General features: G+C 40.2%; 3 protein-coding genes across 7 annotated transcripts in view; 1 reads left to right on the top strand and 2 right to left on the bottom strand.

The window, feature by feature from the left end:
• The window catches only part of SETD3 (SET domain containing 3, actin histidine methyltransferase), a 63,775-nt gene extending 59,392 nt beyond the window's left edge, over positions 1 to 4,383 (bottom strand). For 2 of the 3 annotated variants that reach the window (XM_037393746.1, XM_037393745.1), the window contains exon 1: positions 4,244 to 4,383. The gene's annotated coding sequence lies outside the window, so the exon portion shown is untranslated. Of the gene's footprint in view, positions 1 to 3,208; positions 3,341 to 4,243 lie in introns of all 3 variants that reach the window. The other variant, XM_037393747.1, reaches the window with a different exon arrangement.
• A 363-nt stretch (positions 4,384 to 4,746) lies between these two features.
• CCNK (cyclin K) lies at positions 4,747 to 23,093 on the top strand. Of its 3 annotated transcripts, XM_037393761.1 has the most exons (12): positions 4,747 to 4,893; positions 6,250 to 6,331; positions 6,758 to 7,010; positions 8,008 to 8,089; positions 8,694 to 8,825; positions 9,635 to 9,740; positions 9,880 to 9,937; positions 12,273 to 12,442; positions 14,031 to 14,314; positions 18,404 to 18,437; positions 19,508 to 19,582; positions 21,763 to 23,093. In XM_037393761.1, exons 3-12 carry the CDS (start codon positions 6,814 to 6,816, stop codon positions 22,383 to 22,385), a joined length of 1,761 nt encoding a protein of 586 aa, XP_037249658.1. In that variant the 5' UTR covers positions 4,747 to 4,893; positions 6,250 to 6,331; positions 6,758 to 6,813; the 3' UTR covers positions 22,386 to 23,093. The 3 variants fall into 3 exon arrangements, with proteins under 3 accessions (XP_037249658.1, XP_037249657.1, XP_037249659.1); XM_037393760.1 differs by lacking the exon at positions 6,250 to 6,331; XM_037393762.1 differs by lacking the exons at positions 6,250 to 6,331; positions 19,508 to 19,582.
• Positions 18,084 to 23,100, bottom strand: part of CCDC85C (coiled-coil domain containing 85C) — a 121,014-nt gene continuing 115,997 nt past the window's right edge. Inside the window, exon 8 of the transcript XR_005105214.1 lies at positions 18,084 to 18,096. The gene's annotated coding sequence lies outside the window, so the exon portion shown is untranslated. The remainder of the gene's footprint in view (positions 18,097 to 23,100) is intronic.

The raw sequence follows: 23,100 nt of genomic DNA, 5'->3' as shown, positions 1-23,100 counted from the left end.
AACAGCCTTTAACTTTGGGCTCAAAAAGTCCTTGTGAAACGTAAAAGAATTCTCTCAAATTAGAAGTTATATCCTATTTTGACTCTTAATAGGATATTAGCAACTACAGTCTCAGAAACATGCCTTTTGCTTTATATCTGCCTTATGTATTGGATGTGGCCAGCTTCGGAGCATGTAAACACCTGTTCACATGTACTCACTAGAGATAATACTGATCTTAAGCACAGTCATTCACATCTCAGCATGCTTCAGTCCAGGCTAGAAAGACAGGTGGAATCCTCCTGGCAACTGACAGATCTGCTTCTCTAGCCTGGTAACAGATCCCAGAACTGAAATGCAAGACTTCAGCACTAATTCTCCCTCGTTTCAAACAAATAAAAAGTATATAGTAGGCTTGCTGAACAGTATGGGACGTGGTAAAGGACAGCGAGGGATAGATGGAGCAACTGGAATAGTCATTTGGTGGAAGAGATGCAGGCGAGAGCTGATGTAGGGCAGAGTAGCTAAAAACAGAAAAAGGGAGCAAAGAAGGTTACAGCAGAGGAAGTACAAGAGCAGGAATGCAATGTTAGAACACTTTTGGGCACTGAACTTGCCTTTTAATTACTACAGAAACAAGCCTCTTCAAAGTGTAGCTCCAAACACAAGACTAAGGCCAGACAACATTAATGAGGCATTTTTGTGGAACAGCGAAGAACTCCTGCTGTACTTTATTAGGATTTCAGAGGTCCTTTCTCATACTTGACACTTATTAGCCTTGGTTAAAACATTATTAGACACCTAAAACCAGGCCTAGGTAGTTGAAGTGTCTCTAATAAGTTAGTGGCAACCAGGCCTAGGTAGTTGAAGTGTCTCTAATAAGTTAGTGGCAAAGCATGGCCAGAATTTAATAATCCCCTATTTGCTATAAAAAGCTGTACAATCACAGAGGTTCATCAATGTTAGCACAAGTCTAAATCACCTGGAAAAGAGGAAAATTAAACCACTACTGCAAACACCTACGCTGCAAAGAAAACTTTATTAAGCCTATGTTGGTTTCAGGTTAAGGAAAGAATTACAGTATATAAATATTACTGTGATACTGGGAAGAAGCCACTCTACAGAATAATATCAAAAGAGGTTACTAAAATCAGCTGAATGTTTATTTGATGCACTTACAAAAAACACCAAATCCAACAAATTTAGCTAATTGCTGGGAAGCAAGCTGCAAAAGACATTTAGTCTAATAATTAGAATCAAAGAGAAGACATCCTGACAATATTCTGACTTGGTACTTATTCCTAATCTACTAAAAAAAAAAAAGTATCTTGAGCATCCGATCAGTCTGACATTCTCCCCCCAGCCATGACCCACTCTTGAATCTAGTTAGATGCTAAATACAAGACTGACTCCTAAATTAAATATCAACTTCTGGTAAGAAATTATTAATTTGAAGGTAACAAAATGCTAAAGGGCAAAATAAAATGGCTATATCCAAGACAACATTCTAAAAAAAAGTATGTATTTCATAATTTCATAATTACTATCACTTATCAGCTTTCTACTTCTGAACTATTATATTAATCACTATAGGACTGCCCCTATCTCCCCCCACCTTCTATTAAAGTTCTCTTAGGCAGGAGTGCTTCTTAATATAAACACCTCAATCATCTTCTAGGGAAGCTAGCTTACTAACTGCCCCACAGGAAACAACTAAAGCTCGCTCTTAGTGATTAACAACTCCCTTGCCTCTCTTGAACCAGCTCCTCTGACACTATTTGACCAGAAAAAATAATAATATTTACTCTTTGCAGAAAAGAAGCTATTCAACTCTACCACTTTACCAATCTACTTTTGTAATTTCATTTCTTTGCTTGAGTTTAGGTACTCCTGAAGACTCCCAGATTTTTTTTCCAAATTCTCTTCAAAAGAATTAGTGAAAAAATAACTAATGTACTGTTTTTATTTTCATGTTTCTAAACATTTTTAATTTCGAAAATATTAACCTCACTTTATAAAAGTCTAACTTCTAATTCAGAATGAAGCAAGTCACCCTGACTTCAGTTATCAGCATGGATAGACCTAATAGAACAGCCCTGGCCTCCAAAAACACTTGATGCTTAAGCTATGGGCATTGTGATGTGTCCTTTAACAAGCACTGAGCACTCTGACATTCTGGCAGTAAGATCACTCACACTCCCAATACTCTCAAGCTACCTCTTTCTTTCAAAGAGCAACCACTAGAACCCTCATTTGCTGAAAATTACCCAGTGCATCAGTTTAACTGTATAATCAGCACCACTACCACAAAGTATGTAATACTTTAGATACAGAGGACATGTCTAAGCTCAATATATTTATTACAATAAAAATATCATCAAGATCTATGCTTTTCCATTCAGCCAGGCATAATATGCCTTATTTTTAAAGTATGTACCACACTGAATTGGAAGTCTATTTCAAGACTTAGCTGACTTCAACTACACATCAGGCCATCTCTAACTGGGAACAGTAACATAGATACAAACGATTTCAGGGTTTGTGGCATTTCTTTCCCCAACACTCTAAATTTATTTCTAGGCACACCACGCCAAGGATGTATTTTCAACTGTACTTCAACATATACTTCAATCCAGCTTGCTAAGCTTAACTGAAAGTTCTATTAAACCGCAAGCTAGCATGCTTGAATCTCTACCATATTAAATTACTTAACTGAGCGAAAATATCAGGGAACACCCCCACCTTTGTCCCTATCACGCCTTTGCCCCCCCCGAGAACTTGTACTCTGCCTTATCCTTTCATACTAGGAATCAGATACTGGACATGCAGAATGCTACAGTAGTTTAGTCACCTACAAAATACTATGGTTATAGTTACCAACTCAAACCAACTGAAAGCAGAAAACACCTGCCAGACATTAAGGTAACTTTGTAGCAATTTTCACAAAACAAAGCTATCACTCGAAGAGACAGGCGTTTACTGCTCAAAGGCAATTTGCTTTCAGCTTTAGCTCCCGATCACACTTATGTTCCAAGGATGAGTCCATCCAAAAGAGCAGACACAAAGCTTGGGAAAAGAGCAGCCTTGAACTTAGCTGCAAGCGACAACTTCCAAAAGGAAGAACTGAGCTTGTCCCAACAGCTAAATATTGCCTTCGGGTAAAAACCTAAATGCCAGTTTAATTCAAAATTTAGGAAGTTGCTAAGAATTAAAGACAAACGTAACGCACCGCCTCTGCTTAAGCAAGTCTAAGCAAGTGCTGCCGGGTAAGAAGGAAGGGCTCACAAGAAGTTCCGTCTCGGCAGCTGCTGTAGTAGCAGTGGGAGGCTGAAACACCTAGGCTGTTTCAGGAGTAACACCCCTGCAGATAAACAGTTTAAATTATTTATTCTCATTTTAAACGCCACTTTTTTTCCCCTCTGAAGGTTTAACCCCTTTACTGAAGCAGGCTGCAGACCGGGCGAGACAAGGAGAGACACCAGAGCGCTCCTTCCCTGCCAGGGAGTTCTCCGAGGAGCCACGTTCCGGCAGAAAGGCTCCCGAACCAGACCCCAGCGCTGGAGGTACGGGAGGCTCCCTGGGAAGCTGCAGGAGTAGGAGTAGGGAGTATTCAAAATGTGTCACATATAAAAAAAGGAATTACATCACGGGGAAAGCAGTTTTAAGCCATTTGTTTTACTCTGGTTTCTGATCAGCCTCTCGGGGAGGATGGGACACGGGAAACGAGGGTGAAGTCGCTAATGCCACCGCCTCGCTGACTTTAAACCTCGCAGAGCGGGCTGAGGCGAGACCGAGCGACCCGCGGCGGAGCCGGAGGGCGACCCGGCGCCGGCCCCCCCCCGGCCCCCCGGTGGGAGGGGGAAGCGCCGCGCCGAGGGCGGCCGGCCGCGCTCCCCCACAGCGGCTCCCCTCGGGGAAGGGGCGGGCGCAGCCCCGCACGCGGAGGGGCGTGACGCGTGGGCGCCCCGCGTGTGGGGTAACGGGCGCCCGGCCCGCCAGGCGAGGGAGGAGGCCGGGGCCGGCGCCGCCGGGGGGTTGGGGGGCGGTGAGGAGGAGGGGGCGGCGAGGCCTGGACCCACGCAGCCTGCCCCGAGGCGGCGGCGGAGTGGGTGTCCGAAAAAAGCGGCACCTCCCGCGGGAAGCGAGGCGGTGGGGCGGGCCGCGGCCCCGCGGAGGGCCGCGAGGAAAGACCCGGGCCCCATAGGGGCGAGGGGATGGGGGGGGGGGGCCTGGCCGAGGGGCGACCGGCTCAGCCCCGCCTTACCTCCCGCGCGGCGGCAGCTCCTGCCTCGCCTGCTGGGAGTGGCGCGGAGCCCAAGCCCCAAGCGCCGGTCGCCGCTGCCCGCGGGTGAGGAGGCGGCGGCCGAGCTCGCCCCAGCCCCGCACTCCCGGCCCGGCCCCGCCCGCGGTCCGGCCCCGCCCCCTCCCGCACCCCGCCGCCGCCATTGGCCGAACGGCGTCCAGCCGGAAGGCCCCACCCCCTCGGAGACTCATGGCAGCCAATCCCCAGCGACCACCCGTTCGCCTTCGCTACCGGCCTTAAAAACGGGCATGGCAGCTCCCCCATTAGTTGCGATTTAACCCGTGCCTACAGGTTTCTATTGGCTTCCAAGGCTTGCAATCTTCTCCTTCCGGCTTTCTGATTGGTCCGTTCCAGGCTACGAGCGCACGTCGCCCGCCTGCTTCTCAGCTCCTGCAGGAGACGGGATTGGCTGGGGGTGGGGGTTGCTGCTTCTCATTGGCCGTTAGGCCGCAGCGGCTCTGTCCTCGCGCGCTGTGCCCTTGCGACGTCGGCGTAATGACGCAGCAAGCGGCCTGGCCGGGTTCGCAGCATGGCGGCGCGCAGGGCGCGGAGGCTGCGCCGTCGTTAGAGGCCCCGCGCTCCGGTGGGGTCTCCTTTCCCACGCGTGGCCTGTGAGTGTGCCGCGGGCGCGGGGGGGGCCGCGGGGCGCCAGCAGTGGGGGCTGCGGTCGCCCGCCCTCCCGGGCCTCCCGCTGGGCGAGGGCCGGGGCCTGGGGAAGAGAGGGAGGGAGCGGGCAGGCCGGGGAGGCGAGCGAGCGCCTCCCTGGGCACCGGCCGTCTTGGCTGCGGCGGGCGGCCGGGCCGCGCCTGGCAGGAGTTGGAACGCCCCCCCGTCGCTGTGGGGGCCCTGGGGTCGGGGCTGGACTCTCGGTGGGCTGCATCGCCGGAGGTAGGATGTAAAAACGCCGGGGTCCGGCTCCCGGGATCTTGTCCGTAGTTACGGGATGCACAGAAAGGCAGAAGAAAAACTTTTTATTGTTCTTTGCGGTCGTTACGGTTTGGGTTGGGATGCTCGGGATGCTTCGCTTAGGATGTTCCGGAGCTGATGATTTGTATTCCTGATGTAGTCGGAAGTGCTTTCACTGCTTATAGAAGCAAGTCTCGTCGCTTCGGGCGATTTTAGTGTTTATTGGGCTTTAAAACTCTGGACGCTGTTCAGAGTGTTAGGAAGCAAAACAACTTGTAAGAAGAATCATAAAAGTTGTGAAAAATAACGCTGCTTTGGTTAATGTGATGGGAGTGCGTGGTCGTGGCACGGTGCTCTTTTTGTTGGTTCAGGAAATAGTTTTAAGCTGCCATACACTTACTTGTGACAGCTTGGACTGGTCCGTGACCGGTACCATTACGTGTGAAGGTTCTTCCTAAACCAACGTGGAACAGAGACTGTTTCCTTTATTCTGAAAAAGAGAAACTTCTTGGAATTGGACGAGATGCTGATTGCAGGCATCGTTTTTCTGGCAGTTCATGTGATCTTTTTTCCATTTTCAGAAGGGAAACATCTGGAAAATCAACAGCTTAATTTTAAAAGTTTTAAGTTTGGGTCTTCCGGTGTTTTGCTGGGAGGAAAAATATTGCATCATATATTAATCAGTACTTGTTTATGAAGACCTTTGCAGATGACTGCAGTAATTTGCGCATAGTATCTGTAGTTTATTGAATCACGTAAGAGTAGTTTTGTGCCTGAAATAAAGGCAGCAAGGCAGTCGTCATTCTGCCTTTAAATTGAGACATGGCTGAACATCAGTCATAACTCAAACACCAGAATGTTTCCTGCAGAATTTTGTGGTGTAAATATATATGGAAATGCTGGTAAACACAAGAAAGTATTACACTTTGAGCATAATCAACTGGCTCGTTTTGGGGATGATTTTAGATGCCAGCTTACCCTACGCACAGACTCACGTTAGTTGTCTTGATCTTGGTATGTGAAAGAACACACTAGTTTTGTTACTTTTTTTCTTCAAGTAGTACAAGTACAGACCATTTTACAAAGCTTTTTGGCAAGAGATTTCTGCTATCCTACCACCCATGGATAATTGGTCTCCACCAAGTGGGTAATTAAACAAACATTTAGGCTGCCCTAAAGAATGTGTTTTCCTATTTATGAATAGAAAGTTGACACCCCATCCCCCCCAGCTTTTCCAATTTTGCTGCTACCACCAATGGGTTTTCCTTATCTTGTGGACAAAGCTGGTGAAAGTTGTTCTCCTAAGAAGTAGTAGGTATTGTTGATAATGCATTCTTGACATTTCTTTATTAAACGGGTAATAGCAAAGATAACCTATGTCTCCTTCTTGAATTGAATTTGCAGTATGTGGGGAGGATAAGGGCAAGGTTAAATATTGCTTGTCTTTGAGCATGGAAAAAGTCCCTTCCAGTGGGCAAGGTTAAACACTACTACTCTTTACTCATCTTTGAGTGGGTGTGTGGGAAGTCCCTGCCATTTATAAAGAAATCCTTTTGTATTTTCTTAAAGGTTCTGAAGTGACTATCTGAAGACTTCCTTTTTGAAAACTTAAAAAGCAAGAATAAATGAAGGAGAATAAAGAAAATTCCAGCCCTTCTGTAAACTTGGCAAACCTGGACCATACAAAGCCATGTTGGTACTGGGATAAGAAAGATTTGGCACATACACCATCACAGCTAGAAGGGCTTGATCCAGCTACTGAGGCACGATACCGCAGGGAGGGGGCCAGATTCATATTTGATGTGGGAACGCGTTTAGGGCTGTATCCTTTAAACTCATGTTGTTATGAAATGTCTTTATGAATGGGGATTTTCAGAATGAAATGCACAAGAAATGTCATGTTTAGTTAGCTGTTCAAACGTTTCTTAATCAAAAATCTTTTTGAGTTTTTTTGCCTTTTGATGTAAAGTTTTCCTACACGATTTTTATCCATTCATTGGGTAAACAAGGTTTCAGCTGAATCATTTTGGCAGTAGAGGAGTAAGTGATACAGACTTACCAATTAAGGATAACTTTTGGCAGTTATGAAACTCAGTCTTTTACTACATGAAACTATCTCAAATTTTGAATTTTTCATTCATTTTTCTACATATTTTGCCTTTGAGGCTTCTAACTTCTGCCTCCCCATTCTTGTGTTTTTGGGGTTTGTTTTTCTTTGTTTTGGTTTTGTTTAGGTTGGGTTTTTCAACTTTGTATATATTAGTTCTCACCGCTGTCCCACTCTCTCACAGGCTGCCGCTTAAACTTTTGCTTCCTATATTCCTATGCTTCTTTTAATCTTCTCAAGTCTCTGCTTAATAAAACCTGGTGAAGATGAAATTTTACTCTTCTCTAAGGAGAAGAGCAGGGAGCATGTCCAGATTTTATTTGCATTTGTAGGTGTGAATAGGTAGTAACTTTCTTCCACACCAGCACTTTAATATGAAGTGAAAATTGCTCTGTTCCTTCATGTACTTGCTCCTGGTTTTGACCTTTCCTGAGGCAGGTATGGTTTAACACAAGGACGACCATGCACGGATCCTCCTATAAACATGATTGGGACTTTGCACACTTCCAATAAATGCTTCAGGTATCAACTTCACCTGGGCTGAATCATAGTATTTACGAAGCCTTAAGGGTTTTTGTGGCTTTTTTTCCCTAAAGCTTCTGTTTTACTTGCAGTGTTTACTTGATGCAGCAAAATGTATCTTTTCTTTTGTGCACGTTCGATTTTAAATTTGTTTTATGCTCTGTTTGAAAGTCCTTATTCTACATCACAGACATTACGATACTCTAGCAACCGGAATAATTTATTTCCATCGGTTTTATATGTTTCATTCCTTCAAACAATTCCCAAGATATGTAAGTATTTACAATATTGATGACTTAATACAGTGATTGCACTATGCATGGACCATCAGAAATGATGATATTTTACTTGGGTACTACTGCTGGCCACAACTCTTGAGTGATGAAAAATAAGCATTTTATCTTTTAAATCATTACAACTTAAAATACGCTGTTCTTGCTTGTTTACATATTTCTGTTTATGCTTAGAAATATATTTACATTACATTGCAGTAGTGTCTTGCTGATACTGTTCTTTAGAAAGAGTTACAGCTATAGTGCTGGCACTCCTGTACTGTCTAAAAGAAAAAAAGAAGTGTCAATACCATCTTAAAACTGCTTGACAAACAGTGCTGGACCAGGACAAACTCTGCATTGTGTTTATGACATTGAAATAAAGTTGTATAAAATGGACAGTCCTCCAGATTCTGTATTTTTCCTTTGACAAAGTAAAAGCTGAAATTAACACTATAATAAAATCGGAAATTATTATGCTCATTAAATCTTTCCTGGGAAACTTCTGCAGAACTGTTAATGGAAACTGTCAGTGCTTTTACAGTGTTATACTGTATTGCATATCTACGTGCAGACAACTTTTTGAAAGCACTTTCTTTTTTAGGTGACAGGAGCCTGCTGTCTCTTCCTAGCAGGAAAAGTTGAAGAGACACCTAAGAAATGTAAAGATATAATTAAAACAGCTCGTAGCTTGCTAAATGATGTACAGTTTGGACAGTTTGGAGATGACCCAAAGGTAAAAATAATTCATTTCATCCTACTGAACTCCAGCAGTGAAACACATTCATTGGAGCACTGGCTGATTTTCAGTTACTCTACAGCAAATTATACGTTCAACATGCATTTATGTCTCTTTTGTGTAATGTGATAGGTAACTATGAAAATAATTCTTGATAACGCAAGTAGCTTTGGGAGCCTACTGGGATAATTGTTTGTATAAAAGGTTTACGTTTGATTCCATGTAAATTCTGATGTTATTTTGCGTATTAAGTTTGAGTACTTCCAGTCAGAGTTAGGAATGTCATCAAGCCGTAAATCATATTTGACAGTCTTAATGTTATTTTAGGAAGTAATTAATAGCAAATCTTAAGTAGGAGAACTACATCTCAAAATTACTGAGAAGTTTCCTGTTTAGAGTATTTGACTTTGGAAAACTATGCTTCTCTCAAAATTTGCTTATTATAAGTAGCAGAAGGATGTGAAACTGTGGAGAGAAATGTGGTAAGAGCTTACCTTTTTGTTGTGATTTTGTATGTGTGGCACTTTCAGGCTGTGTCTGGTTTGATTCTTTCCTCCGTGGAGGAATAGGAATTTTAAACACCACATTCCCTCTTGTGACTTTAAATAAATGTGAAGTAGTAGTATCTGGGTTTAAAATAATGTTTTAAGTTAGAGAGATTTCTGTTCTCCTGGGAGACAAACCTAACCAAGCAAAAACTGACAGACATGTTTGCCTGGAGATGCTATGTAGTCATACTTTATACCAGCATAAAATATTTGTGAGTAAAAGGAATAATATTGTGGTTACTTTGTAACATTCTCTAGGAAGAAGTGATGGTCCTTGAAAGAATCTTACTACAAACAATAAAGTTTGATTTGCAAGTGGAACATCCATACCAGTTTCTTCTCAAGTATGCCAAACAACTCAAAGGTAAAATATTACAGGGTGAGCAAGTAATGCCTGTTACTAATTTTCAGCACTTAATTTACATTGAGTGCAAGAATATTCTATTCAAAACTGTTTGTCCTTCCTAATTTTATTTCTTAAAACTTTTCTGATTGCTTTTCAGGAGACAAAAATAAAATTCAAAAACTGGTTCAAATGGCATGGACATTTGTCAATGACAGGTAAGGTATTTCTAGGACACCTTTTGACAGTGAAATAATTACTACTGCATACTTCATTCTGGGATTAGATATTTCTTTGGCAGATGGTTGTTAAATGTTTTATTGATTGTGTTCCTCTGTTTTCCTTTTCATCATTACTGTGATAGTTCCACTGAGCAGGGAATCTAGGATGAGTACAGAAGTACGCCATTAAGACCTTTGCAGTTTTAGCGATAATGGTTTAGTGCTGCATTAAAAAAAGTTACTGTTTGAAAGGGCCAAACCCAGTTACAGATCTCCGGGATAGAAGCTGCTTCTTTCCCAATCTGAGAGATGTGGCACATCCTGAGAAAAGAAGTCACTTCCCAATTCCATCATGTTGATCAGTATTTTGGTTTTTTTTAAAGCAATATTTTGGTAATAGTAAACTAGCCATTAAATTCAGTGTGAAATACATTTTTTTAGGACTAGATTTACAATTTCTTGAATAATGGATTTGCAGTACAAGGGTCACATCAATTAATAGGAGTGTGTGTAGAAGCACTTTTCATGTATAATGTGATACTGGGAAAAAAACTAAAACAAAACAACTCAATACACTTTGGTGGTCTTAAGAAGGATTCTACAGAGCTGGGCAGGTTAATTCACCAAGGACAGTTAAATGTAGTTTTTAATTTCCATAGCAAACCCTTAGGAACATATGTAAGTGGCCTGAACTACTCAGAAATGCTGAATAGATTGCTTTCAGTCGTACCTACAGCAGTAGAACACAATTAAAGGAGGTGCATTTTTATTCCTATGCCTAATTTGAAGTAGCCCAGTGTGGATCAGAATTCTGTAGATGTCACCAAAACTCTCCAAATTAACTTGAGCAAAATGTTGTTTAACATATTTACATGTCAAGAGATGTTTACTTCAGCTGCTGTCAGTCTTGGAGGTGATGATCTTACAGGTGAAGCAAAAATATGGCTTGACAGTAACTGTTAAGGTTGTCATGGAAAACTTCTGTTATGTATCCATCAAACTTTGGGCACTATTGGGAATTAGGTGGTGTTTGACAATTCAAGAAATTTCATAATTAAAGAAAATGCACGTCAGGAAAACATTAGTATGAAGTTGGAGCAGTTGTTTTGGGTAATACCTCTTTTCTTGAGAGGCTGTCATGTGCTTACTTAATAAGCACTATATTAGAATTGTACTTGTTTTCTAGGATCCTGGGGAAATAATTCTGTACTTTGCACTGCAGGCGCTTAGAACAGGGGCTTTTGTCTTAACACAGCCACAGTACACCCCGCAAGTAAATGTCATGAAAGTAATAATAAGAAATCATCTTTTTAAGAGCTAGTTCTTGTGTCTTTTTGTACTGTTTACTGCTGACCTGATTCTGCCAGTGTTCAAGTATCCCGTTGGCCTTCAGTTACATGTAGCCCACTGGAGAGAAAATGGATTTAAACCACTGTCTAGGCTACTGTTGTGATGAATTTAAGGATATAATAATGAATTAATCAGTGAATTTGCAGAAACTTAGCTGACTAGCAGAATCTAAAAATTTCTAAGCAGATCCTATGCTACAGAATCTATGGCAGAAAAAGAAAGAAAAAAGGGAAAAGAAAAAAAGGAAAAAAAATTAATTTAAAATTAGTATCAGGAAACAGTAACTTTGATTATGACAGGAACTTTGTTAATACCAATAATAGCAGTTATTTTAGCACTAGCTTTAACAAAGGCTATTCAAAAGAGAACCTTTTACAGTTTTTACAGCTATACCTAAAACTTGCATCGTGCTTGACAAATTGCTTTACAAATTCATGCTGGCTGTTCTGTGGGGGTTTTTTTAGTACTTGTTTACATTTTATTGAAAAACATTTGGAAACTCTGAAATCCTAATGTGGGCATCAACCCCTAACTAATGTAATGCAGTGACAGCACGTTTCTGTTCCGTAGCAACAAACATGAACACTATATTTAGTCTCACACTACAGGTGAGACTACAGTGGAATATAGTGGGCCATACTTGGAATATGCTGTCTTTTCCTTCTTCCTCCACACCTATATAGTGTGAGGTTTTCTATTTTGAAACTCCAAACTTAATATTCTTATGTGGTATATAGCTTCTGTAGGTGTATGCCCTTTGTATTATCTGTGTAAAATTACCTTGTTTCACGATAGCAGTAGTGCAGAAACAGTTCAGATTTGTAAACTGTTTTGTTTAACAAAGCTCTTAATTTTAATTATCTCGGATGTTAGTGTGGTGCAGTTTTATGCTCTGTTAATTATAGCTGTCATAGATTAAAGTGTTGTACTTTGACAATCAGAATTACCTTCAGGGTTTGTTTTGTTTTATTTTATGTTCTAGTCTCTGCACTACGCTGTCACTGCAGTGGGAACCTGAGATTATAGCTGTTGCAGTTATGTACTTAGCAGGCCGTTTGTGTAAGTTTGAAATACAGGAGTGGACATCAAAACCAATGTACAGACGATGGTGGGAGCAATTTGTCCAAGATGTTCCTGTTGATGTTCTGGAAGGTATGAAATGCATTTGCCACAAACAGTAGAATTTCCTTTAGCTGTGTGACCTAGGTCATAAGTAAATGCAGATTGCTTTCTATCTAGGTTTTAGTCAAAATAATCATGTGTAGAGTATGTAGCTCAGGTCACCTGTGCTATGCCTTAACTAAGGTTTAAATCAAACTGGCTTAGTCTGGAAGCATATTGTTATCATGATTAGCCTTCTGCTCAATATTTACTTTATGACTTGTCTAGTTTATAACGCAGTTAATTAGCTGCTAAATTATCATGGGGTGTGTTTTCTTTTTTTCAATGATTCCCTTCTCCCCAGTTTAGATAAGCAGCTCTATGAACACTGAAACTAATGGAGCCTGTTTTCCAGTGGTTTTATCATTGATGTTTGACTTCTTTAACCAGATTATGCTAGGCTGGGGTTTTTTTATGGTGTACCACAACTGAAGAACAGATTATGAGGGATGAATTCTGGTGTGTGTGTGAATTCTGATTGGGAGCAAATTACAGAATTTTTTTTTCATCAATACAGATATCTTAATACTGTTCCCATTGTGTGTATGTCTTGCTCATCTTTACCTGCTGCTTGTCCTTCTGAGGGAGAGAACCCTGGGAAGCTCATAAAACAAAGCAGGAACTTCCTTGACTCTTGTGAAGAAAATTGTGTTTATGTGGCCACTAATTTGTCTTCATTACAGTTTTTACTGACTTACCTGGTACAAATGTCAAGCTAAGCATGTTTCTAGTTCCATAAATTGCTTTAGGAACCTTTTAAAAAGTGATGCTTTTAACAGTCTGGCATTGGGTTCTAAGGGATTTTTGCAAGTGAAACATATATGTTGCTGTTCAGGTGGTTTAGTCCTTGTTGCTCTTAGAACTTTTAGGTGAATACCCTACAGTTCTGATGATTTTTAAAGTGCTTACTTCCTATGTTTCTATTATGGTGTTCTTCAGAGTTCCTTCAGTTTCAGATGGATCCTCTGCTGAATCCTTGTCAAAGAGGGCTGTAAATGGGAATCTTTTCGGTTTCTGCTGCTGCATCAGTGAATACTTGTGGAAGGAACTCATTTAGCTTTTCTAGAAAAGTTTGCCTTGAGTGCTGCTCTTGCACCTGGTTATGTTGGGCCTACATGATTTCTTACAGACCTTTAGCTCCTGATGTGTTGGAAAAAGAATTTAGGACTAGTCCTTCACTTAGTTTCCTGAAACTTTTTTGACTGGCCTAACTGGACGTGTATGTTTTAACATACAATCTTTCACTCACTTTATTACTGTCCTGTTTTGTAGTTCTATGGTAACTTGTTTCTCCAAGCACGCAATGTTGGCATAGGTTATATTAATACCAAGACACCTTGTTCTTCTTCTGAAAGGTGTGCAAATACATCTATGTATTGTTCAGCATAGGCAGAAGAAACTAAAAAATGCAGTTGAAAAATAATCTGTTTTAAAGAAGTCAAATCTGTGGTCATTATAAGTAATACTTGCAATCACTTTTTCTGAAGTTCATGTCCAGTAAAAATCTCAGTTGATAATTCTGTATCGAATGTACACTTGTACATTATGGAGGTATAATTTTTTTTTTTTTTCCCCAAAGACATCTGTCATCAGATCCTGGATCTATACTCACAGGGGAAACAGCAAATGCCTCACCATACTCCTCACCAGTTGCAGCAGCCACCATCTCTTCAATCTACACCCCAGGCACCTACGGTACAGCAATCCCAGCAATCCCAGAGTTCAGAGCAATCACAGACTCAGCAGCAAAAAGAGTCGCAACAGTCAGCACAACAGCAGCAGCAGCAACAGCAAACACAAGCACAGCAATCTAAAAAACCCTCTCCCCAGTCAAGTCCTCCTAGACAGATTAAAAGACCAGCAGTAAGTTTAACTTTAACTTGCATTTTATCAGTTCAAGCTGATCTGATGTCCATTTGGTTTAAAGGCTGCAGTGTGCAGAAGACTTGTGTGTGTTTTAAGAATGAGCTTGGTAATTAATTCTGTGTGGTAGACTTCTCTCGGTTTTATGGCAAGTGTGTTGGTGTAGAATAGCCATTATAGTTGTGGCATACCATATCCTTATTCCACATGGGGCAAAACCAGTGGAGAGACACTGAAGTTAGTATAAGCTAATAAGGTTCTAAGTGTTTGTGGTTCTGTGCTATCAAATTTTGTTGTTTTCGCTGTATAGCAGGCTTGATTTAGGGACACAGTGCTGATGAAGACATTATTTGACTCTCTGGTCTTTGATTACAAATATAAGGGAATGGTGACGTTTGAAAGTATGTAAAAATTCTTAGAAAAAGTCTTTCAAAATAATCTACTAACAGTAGAAGCCTATAAATGCATCATACATTAAAGTCTCACTTCGTATGTATTATCACCTCATCTTTGAAAATAAGAAGGTACATTAGCAGTTGGATAATATCACAAGTACTCTCAGTACTTTTCCACAGTCATCAAGTTCAAATGAAGCTTTCAGACCTTAATCTGCACTTTTTGTGGTTTTTTTTTTCACTTCTAAGTTATAAAAAAAAAAAAAAAGTGTTAAAAGTGTGGCCCAAATCTTCTTGCATGTATTTAGTAAGAGGACTGTTTTCAAAAGTAAAATCTTTGGAACAAGTCCATTTAGGAAGTAAATTCTGTACAGCTTTTACAGCTTATGCTCTAACTTGTAATTAATGCATGCCCAAACTAGAGAACAGACATCAAGGTGGAAAAAAAAACAACCCACCCAACCCCAAGAAAACAAAAACCCAGGAAGAAGCAACAGATGATAGTATGAAACTGAATTGGAATAGTGCAGCATCTTCATGATAGCAGCTTCCTAGAAAAGAGAGAGATGTAACTCTGTAAAACCTTGGTCTTGTCATTGCAAGATACGGCCTACTGCTAGAGGAAAAAAATCTCCCCTGAAACGTATAGTTTTTGCACTGAACTTTTTTGAGTTGTTCTGGATAAAAAGCTGATAAAATGAGTTTGTTAGCTTGAAAATTGGGAGAGCTCTTTTTAGGTAGTATGTATTTCTTTTCATACTTTTTCTACCATCAGCACAAATTCTGCTTGACTAGTCAGATCTGTAGGGTAGGGAACTGTTTCCCTATTTTTATTCAATAGAAATGCCTGGGACAGTTTGGCACATCAGAAACTATAAATAACAATTTGGATTTTTCTGTGTGTGTCCATTTAATTGTAAGTTGTTGTAAATGCTTGTTCTTTCATGTAAAGGCTCTACCTCTGCAGTACTACTGATTTCAGCCCATCCCATGTGTTAATGAAGTACCTCATTTTATATATATATATATATATATATAAATATATTTATATATAACAAAAAAAGTTATACCTTTTGGATGAATACTGTCAGTTGTTCTTTAAAAATTGCCTGTGGTCAAGCCATCAGAGCAACTTACCTTTTCTTGAAATTAAGTTTGAGGTCCATCACCTAATAATTAAGGAATTGAATAGTACAGCTAAGAAGGTAAGTCCTGGTATACTGCAGGCATCCAGAACAAATATAAATCAGAGTGACTCATCAGGAGTTTTGTAGAACAGCACAAACAGCATAGATTTGAGGAAAGCAAATGTGTCAAGCTGAAGTCATTCTTTCTCCAGAAAGCAGTCTAGGAGAACAATATGTATAGTGTTTGAAAGATATACTTGGTGCTTCTAAAATGTTCTACAGCGAGATCTACCATAAACCTTACCTAAAATGTTTGCCACCTTCTATAAATAGGGCTTTGCATGGCTTCCCCTTTGGTTTGTACAGAAGATAAATGCACTTTGTTCCTGGAGGCCAGATTTCCCAGTTACATGAACTTTTATAACTCCATTACCTTCTACTGTGCCAAGATACTTTCAAGCGGCTGAGGGATTGGCCCATGACGTAGAGACCCATACCAGATATCTAAAGCATCTGCACATCCTCTGCATCACTAGTGGTGAACAGCACTTGAACGTACAGTTGACTTCACTAAAAATACACTGGTGAATCATTAAATGTAAATGTAATGTAAAAGTAAATGGTAGATTTAATTTGATTAAACTACAGATTGTTAGTGGGAATGATTTTAACGCATATGAAAACAGCACTGAAAGAATAGTTCCATTGTAGTATGGATTGATCTTACTATGAAAGTATTAAATAACAATAGGTCTACTAATAAATAATGTTGACCCTGGGATGTCATGGCTGGAGCAATACAAACTACAATGCAGTAGAAGGACCATAAAAACCCTCATCTTTCAGCAGCTGCCATTATTAGAGAAGTGATTTAAATTTGTATACGCTTTGGTTTTGCTGCTTCTTGGTATTTTTTTTCCCCCTTTAGCATAAATACAGCTTAAACTGTTGCTTGTTTGACCTATTTGGCTCCAGTTGCTATTTCTGTTCTAATGGTGTACCTCAACAACGTTATTTTCTGAATGTCGCTCCATGTCAACAAACGCACAACAATTGAACTGCTTGCCACTTGAAGTGATCAACTGACTTCATGGAATGAGTGATTTTTTGGAAATGTTGCAATAAGTAGTGGAGACTTGCTTCTGTTTGGAAGTGTGGGGAGATCTAATGTTTGCATGCAGTTTTACAGGCAAGGAATTTAGTGCTAGAAAATAGAGAAGAGACCACCCAAGTAAAATGAAGGCAGCAGATGAGTCTGTGAGAGTTACCAAGAAAAGTATGTATGTTTGGAATGGGAAGATAAAGATTGTCCTTAAAAAGCAGGAAAGCAGCCAGAAGGTGGCTGGAGATGAATTGAAGTGGGTATCAAAAGAATGTAAGAATGGGGTAGCCTCATGCAGGCCTTGGGTACCTTTGTATTGACAGCAAAAATCTTGAGAATACCCATCAGAATTAAGGAAAATACATTGTTCAAGTTGGAGTGAAATGTATGTCCATTCTCGTGTGGAAAGTGAAGTGATAGGAACTGAGCAACAGTTTGTGAGGATAAAGCCATTAGAGGCAAATAGTCCCTTAAAAACAAACTCTTTCATTCAAAAGACAGAGAAGCTGTACAGTGTACAGAAGTGCACAGTACCCCTCTGACTTTTATCATTAATTTTAAATACATTTGTAACTAAGCTTTTTGTACTTAAAATTTCAGTTAGGTTTTCTGCTTTTCTCAGAGACCATCCACTAGCAACCTCAGTTGGACTAAGTAAACTGGAAAGATTTTTCTTACTCCCTTGTCTGTGATTGTTAAAACCCCCACCAAACACCACAAAACAACAACAATAAAAAAAACCCAACAACCAAAAACTGGTGATTGGAAGAGTGGTGTGAGGTTTTGTGGTTTTGCTTTGTGTGCATGAATTTATTTTTTTTCTGGCGTAACATTTGGCTTTTATACAGTGCTTTCCATCTGAAGGCTTCTGAAATGTTTTACACTGAGCAACACTTTCACTGCCCTCCTGTCCTGGTAAATAAAGCATAAAGGACTGAAGTGATTTTGGCAAAGGTTGAATGACAGGACAAAGCAGAATTAGGAACAGAGGCCAAGTCTCTTGCTTTCAGTTCAGTGAGCAGTGTACTGGACCATGACGTATGTGCAGTGGATGATAAATAAATTAAACAAGATGTAGTACTCAACAGTGAGAACAGCAGGAAATGCTGGATCTAAAATAGCTGCTATTTTTTCAGTCCTTTCATTCTGCCAGTTAAGCTGGGCTTTCCCAATGTGATTTGACTTTGTTCAGTGTTTGTGTTGCATCTGTCTAAAGAGATGGGACATTTGTAGCCTCCTAATAAAAATATAGGAACTAGGAATGAATAAACGGTTTATTCTGCCTCCTTTTAGGGGAGGGAGGAGGAAACTAGTTCCGAGTTGGAAACTGGTTTTGATTTAGTCAGATCTGTACAAAAGCTCTTCAGCAGGCTGTAAGTTGTTTCCCATGTGTCTCGCTTGTTACCATTTTAAAATGCTTTGTATTTCACAATGGTCTTAATTCTCCTTTCTTTTTTTTAAACAGGCTGTATCTCCAAAAGAAGAAACGAAGACAACAGGTAAATGTTAATATCATACTGCTTTCATTTTACTGTTTTGAGCAAAAAAAGTAATCTGCTGACGTGCACTTAGCTTGTTTGCTTACAGGCTTGGCGGTTGTAACCTATTTTGATCCTAATAATGTGTCTCTAAATATATACTGTAACTATTTTTAAAATGTTTTGAACTGCAAAACTTGAGAAAATGGAGTACAACTGTGCTCTAAGAGTCCCTTAAATACAGTCTGTTCAGTAGAAGTCAACTACTAAACAACTACTCAACTCTCAGTGTGTAAGTCCGTGCGTCATTTGGAGTAGTTCTTCAGCAAGCTGTGGGACCTTGCAGTGACTGAAGGTACTATGTCATGAAAAGCTGCACTAACATTAAGTCTGTTGGTGAACATTTGTAGTCAGTTGTTGGCATGGCTGTGAGTGAAGGGCGTTTTGTGTAAATATATAGGCTGCCTTAAGAAATGCTACACTGCACTGATCACATCTAGTTCTTTTCATTTGGTTGGTTGGTTGTTTTTTGGTTTGTTTGGGGTTTTTTTCCCTTCATTTTGCTCTTTTGGAACAATGTATTTTAAGATAGCAAGGATGTGATTCTGCAACCTTTCCCAAGTAAGTCTGGCACTTCTCACTCTGGCTCTGCCAGATAGATTCCAGAGAGCCGTCTCTTCTCCCTCCTCTCTCCTGTGCAGTTGCCATTCTGTTTGATTTCTGGACACACATTCCCCTAGCAGAGCATAGTTCAACTTGTTTTAACTATCTACGTTAGAATTTTGTGTTAGAAAATGTACATGTGCTCATCTACACTTACATACTGTTACCAGGACAATTGTATCTAGTTAAAAAATACATAGCTTGAACTTCTAGCCTTGTGTTCTTTTGGAAGACTTGTGATATTTGATGTCACTTTATACAAAGATTTGATTTTAGTTTTCTTTATTAAACATATCTAGTATATAGGATTTCCACTGTACTTTTGCATAGTGTAATATGATATGATAATGATTAGCATGAGACCAGAGTTGGAATTTCGAAAATATTGCAGAGCAATAGCCAATTAGGAACTTGTAAATGTGTTTTAGAACCACCACCACCATCTAAAATTCCTAAAATTGAAACATCACATCCACCAATACCTCCTGCACATCCACCTCCAGGTAAGCTTCTATTTTCTTAAGCACACTTACTCTTGCTGTTAATTGCCTTGCTTTACTTGCAGATGTTGGTAATGGTCTGGGGGCAGGGGTTGTTGCCTTGAGTAATCAACTTGGCAGGTAAAAGTGTTAGGTAGATAAGCTCTAGAGGGAATTTCATCTTGGTAGCACAGGCTTTTCCAGACAGAAGCAAAAAAGTTACGATGGAAACAAGACTCCCTAGGTGGACAAAGGCAAAACCAAGTTGTGACTGTTAAAGGCCCAGAAGATTAAAACTGTCACCAGCAGGCAAAAAGGGACTTATGTTCTCAAAAGGATGGCAGATGTCATATTGTATTACTAGAGCAGCTTCCAGCTGTCTTACAGAAGTCCTTCATGTTGCACCTTTAGTATAGAAACTCTACAGGTGTGTAACTTCTGAACAGTTAGGGCGATACTTTCTTTGCTGTGTCCCAGAAGAGGACTTTCAACACTGCACACATGCCTTATGTTTGCAAAATAAAACTGTACTGTTGTAAAAATGTGCTTCCAGCGCCTTGATGCATTAGCTGTCCTTCCAGTGACCCTTAAATACGACATAAATGTTTTATAGAGCATGGTCTATAATGTAACTGTAACATGACAGCTTCTAACAGGGAGCTACAAGGGAGAAAAACAGTGCTCTGAAATATAGTAGGGCTGGTTTTCCCATTTGTTAAAATCATTTAAGAATGAAGGGGTTCTTCTAAATACCATGTTCGTTATTCTTCCAGTTGTTAAATCTTGAATGCACTTCTTGCATCCAGAATGATTCTGAAAATGAGTAAATGGGGAAGTAATTGCCTCCTATAATTGAAGAGCTGGAAGTCATTGAAATCATGGGTACCACAGCCAGCATACCACCTTGCATGATCTAATTAAGTAGCTGTCTTAGGGGACAATTTTGCTGTTAAAATTATGACTGCATAGGTAAGGCAATTCCTGTTTAGGCAGGTAAAAATTTGTTCCCCTTGTTTTCTAAAATTTTCCTCTTAACGTTTGTTTATACAAGCAATCATTGGATAAGTACTGAAAATTTGCAAGAACAGTCTTTAGAGACCAACTTTTCCCTCAGAGCCCCAAAGACAAAAATCAGATGAAAACGAAGAATGTTTATTGACCAGATGAATAGAAGTACTAGAAGGTGGATTTATCTCAAATTCTGTTCAGCACTGTCAGTTTGGTTGTTGCGTGTCACTGGAAATGAGTGCCCTCTATCTGCTTCTAAATAACTTTAAGAACAATGCACAATGTTTTAGATGTTTATATATACAAGCAAGATGGATGTCAAGATGCCCCAAACATTTTTGTTGGGCATTTTAATACTGACTGTATGACCATACAGAGATGTTGCCATTAGGTCAGTCTTCTTATTGTGGTATTCCTTAATTTATAATGTCTACGTAAGAGGGGAAAAAAAAAAATCAGATTCTTATTTAAAGAGGGGACAGTTTAAAGCACGTTCTTCCCAGAAATGGCTAAGTATAATATTCTGTAAAACTCTGGCCTTTCATTTAACTTCCCCAGACTGCCAGGTACTGAGTTCCCTGAAACTAATTGGTGGAGCAAAGCTTATCAGATTTCATGTCTCAAGCAATCTATCATACTTTCTTATTTACCCTCTGGTTTTCTTTTTTCTTTCTTTTGGTAAAGAGGTTTAGAACTGACTGTTCAGGATTTGACACTTTGGCTTGTATTCTCAAATAGTATTTCCCAACACGGGAGGCAGATGAAAGGCAGAGGGTAATCCCAGCCGCCTCCTGGATTATGAAAGAGGTAGAAAGGAGGCCTGGACTAAAGAATATATTGAAGCACTGGTCAAGAGGGTTTTGGTATCTTGGGTCCCATGACTTTTTAAATCTGCTAGTTGTGATTCTGTCCATCCGGTCTGTTAATTTCTGCAGTTTGTAGAACAATACTTAGATTATAAGAAAACAGTAATAAGAAAGGAAGATGTATTTGACTTTTAGAGTGGGAAAAGCTGACCTCGGAGCTTTGTTATTACCTAGTGACATGAGAAAGTCTGACTGGATACCATATGGCATATAGAGACTTAGAGAATTGAGTCCTCTTTTGATATGTTAACTGGAGGAAAAATTTAAAGTATTCAGAAGCTGTTACTGCCACTGTCCTTCAAAAAAAATAAATGCCATTTTCTTTTCCAGAGCGCAAGCCTCCTTTGACAACTGCCGTTTCAATGGGAGAAGCAGAGCAATCTACTACTGTGGACTCAGTAGATATGCCAAAGGTCCAGATTCCTCCCCCTGCTCATCCTGCCCCAGTACATCAACCTCCACCCCTGCCACATCGTCCCCCGCCCCCACCCCCCACCAGTTATATTACAGGGATGTCTACTACAAATTCTTACATGTCAGGGGAAGGTTATCAAAGTCTTCAGTCAATGATGAAAACAGAAGGACCAACTTACGGAGCTTTACCACCGGCCTACGGACCACCAACTCATCTACCATATCATCCTCATGTCTATCCTCCCAACCCTCCACCACCAGTTCCACCTCCACCCCCTACTTCATTTCCTCCACCCAATATTCCACCTCCTACTCCTGGATATCCTCCTCCACCTACATACAACCCTAATTTCCCACCTCCGAGATTGCCTCCAACTCACGCAGTACCACCTCATCCGCCTCCAGGGCTGGGAATGCCACCAGCTAGTTACCCCCCACCTACTGTTCCCCCAGGTGGACAGCCACCTGTACCACCTCCAATTCCACCACCTGGTATGCCACCTGTAGCAGGACTTGGACGTGCTACGTGGATGAGATAGCATGAGGTAATTTGCACGATATCCCTTTATGTTGACTAGGCAGGAGTAGCTGGCCAAAACCTACATTGTAAAGATGAAGAGGAGGGTAATTTGTATAATTTAGATGAAGAAATGAGAAGGTGAAATGAAAATTTAGCTTATCTGTTTGCAGTATTGTTTATGGTGAGTTATAGGCTTCTAGATTTTAATCAGCTTTGCAGTATCTATTCTAACGTTATACATTTGACTTAAGTTTTATTAATTGTCTTGAGTTATTCCAGCACTGGATTACTTTGTACTAGCAAACCCAGCCATATTGGCTCAATTATGTCAGTAAGAAGAAAATTCCCTTCTAGAAAGCAGTGCCTATTTTTGAGTATCAAAATAGCCAGATATCATGAAATTTGATCTACAATAAGAAATTTGATTTTGAATAATAATTAAAACAACACTATGTCAAGCATAAAAGCTACTTTATTTAAGAGAGATTCTGAACGCTAGCTGACTGGAATAATACTGAGGTGTTTGCCTTGCTGATATTTTTGGTTTGGAATGTACTGGTATCTTTAGAGTATTGTATGTTTACACCTGTTTGCAAATTGCTGTACATAATATATATATTTTCTAAGTGTGAAAGTCTGAATGTAACAACCTACTGTGATGTACATCCTGGTTATAAATGGGACTACTTCATTCACATCTACCCAAATAAAATTGGTTCTGAATTTAGTGGGCT

Source organism: Falco rusticolus, chromosome 7 (genome assembly GCF_015220075.1).
Source record: "Falco rusticolus isolate bFalRus1 chromosome 7, bFalRus1.pri, whole genome shotgun sequence".
Lineage (NCBI taxonomy): Eukaryota > Metazoa > Chordata > Aves > Falconiformes > Falconidae > Falco > Falco rusticolus.
Note: the sequence above shows the minus strand (reverse complement) of the source record. Positions and strands in the feature narration are given on the sequence as shown.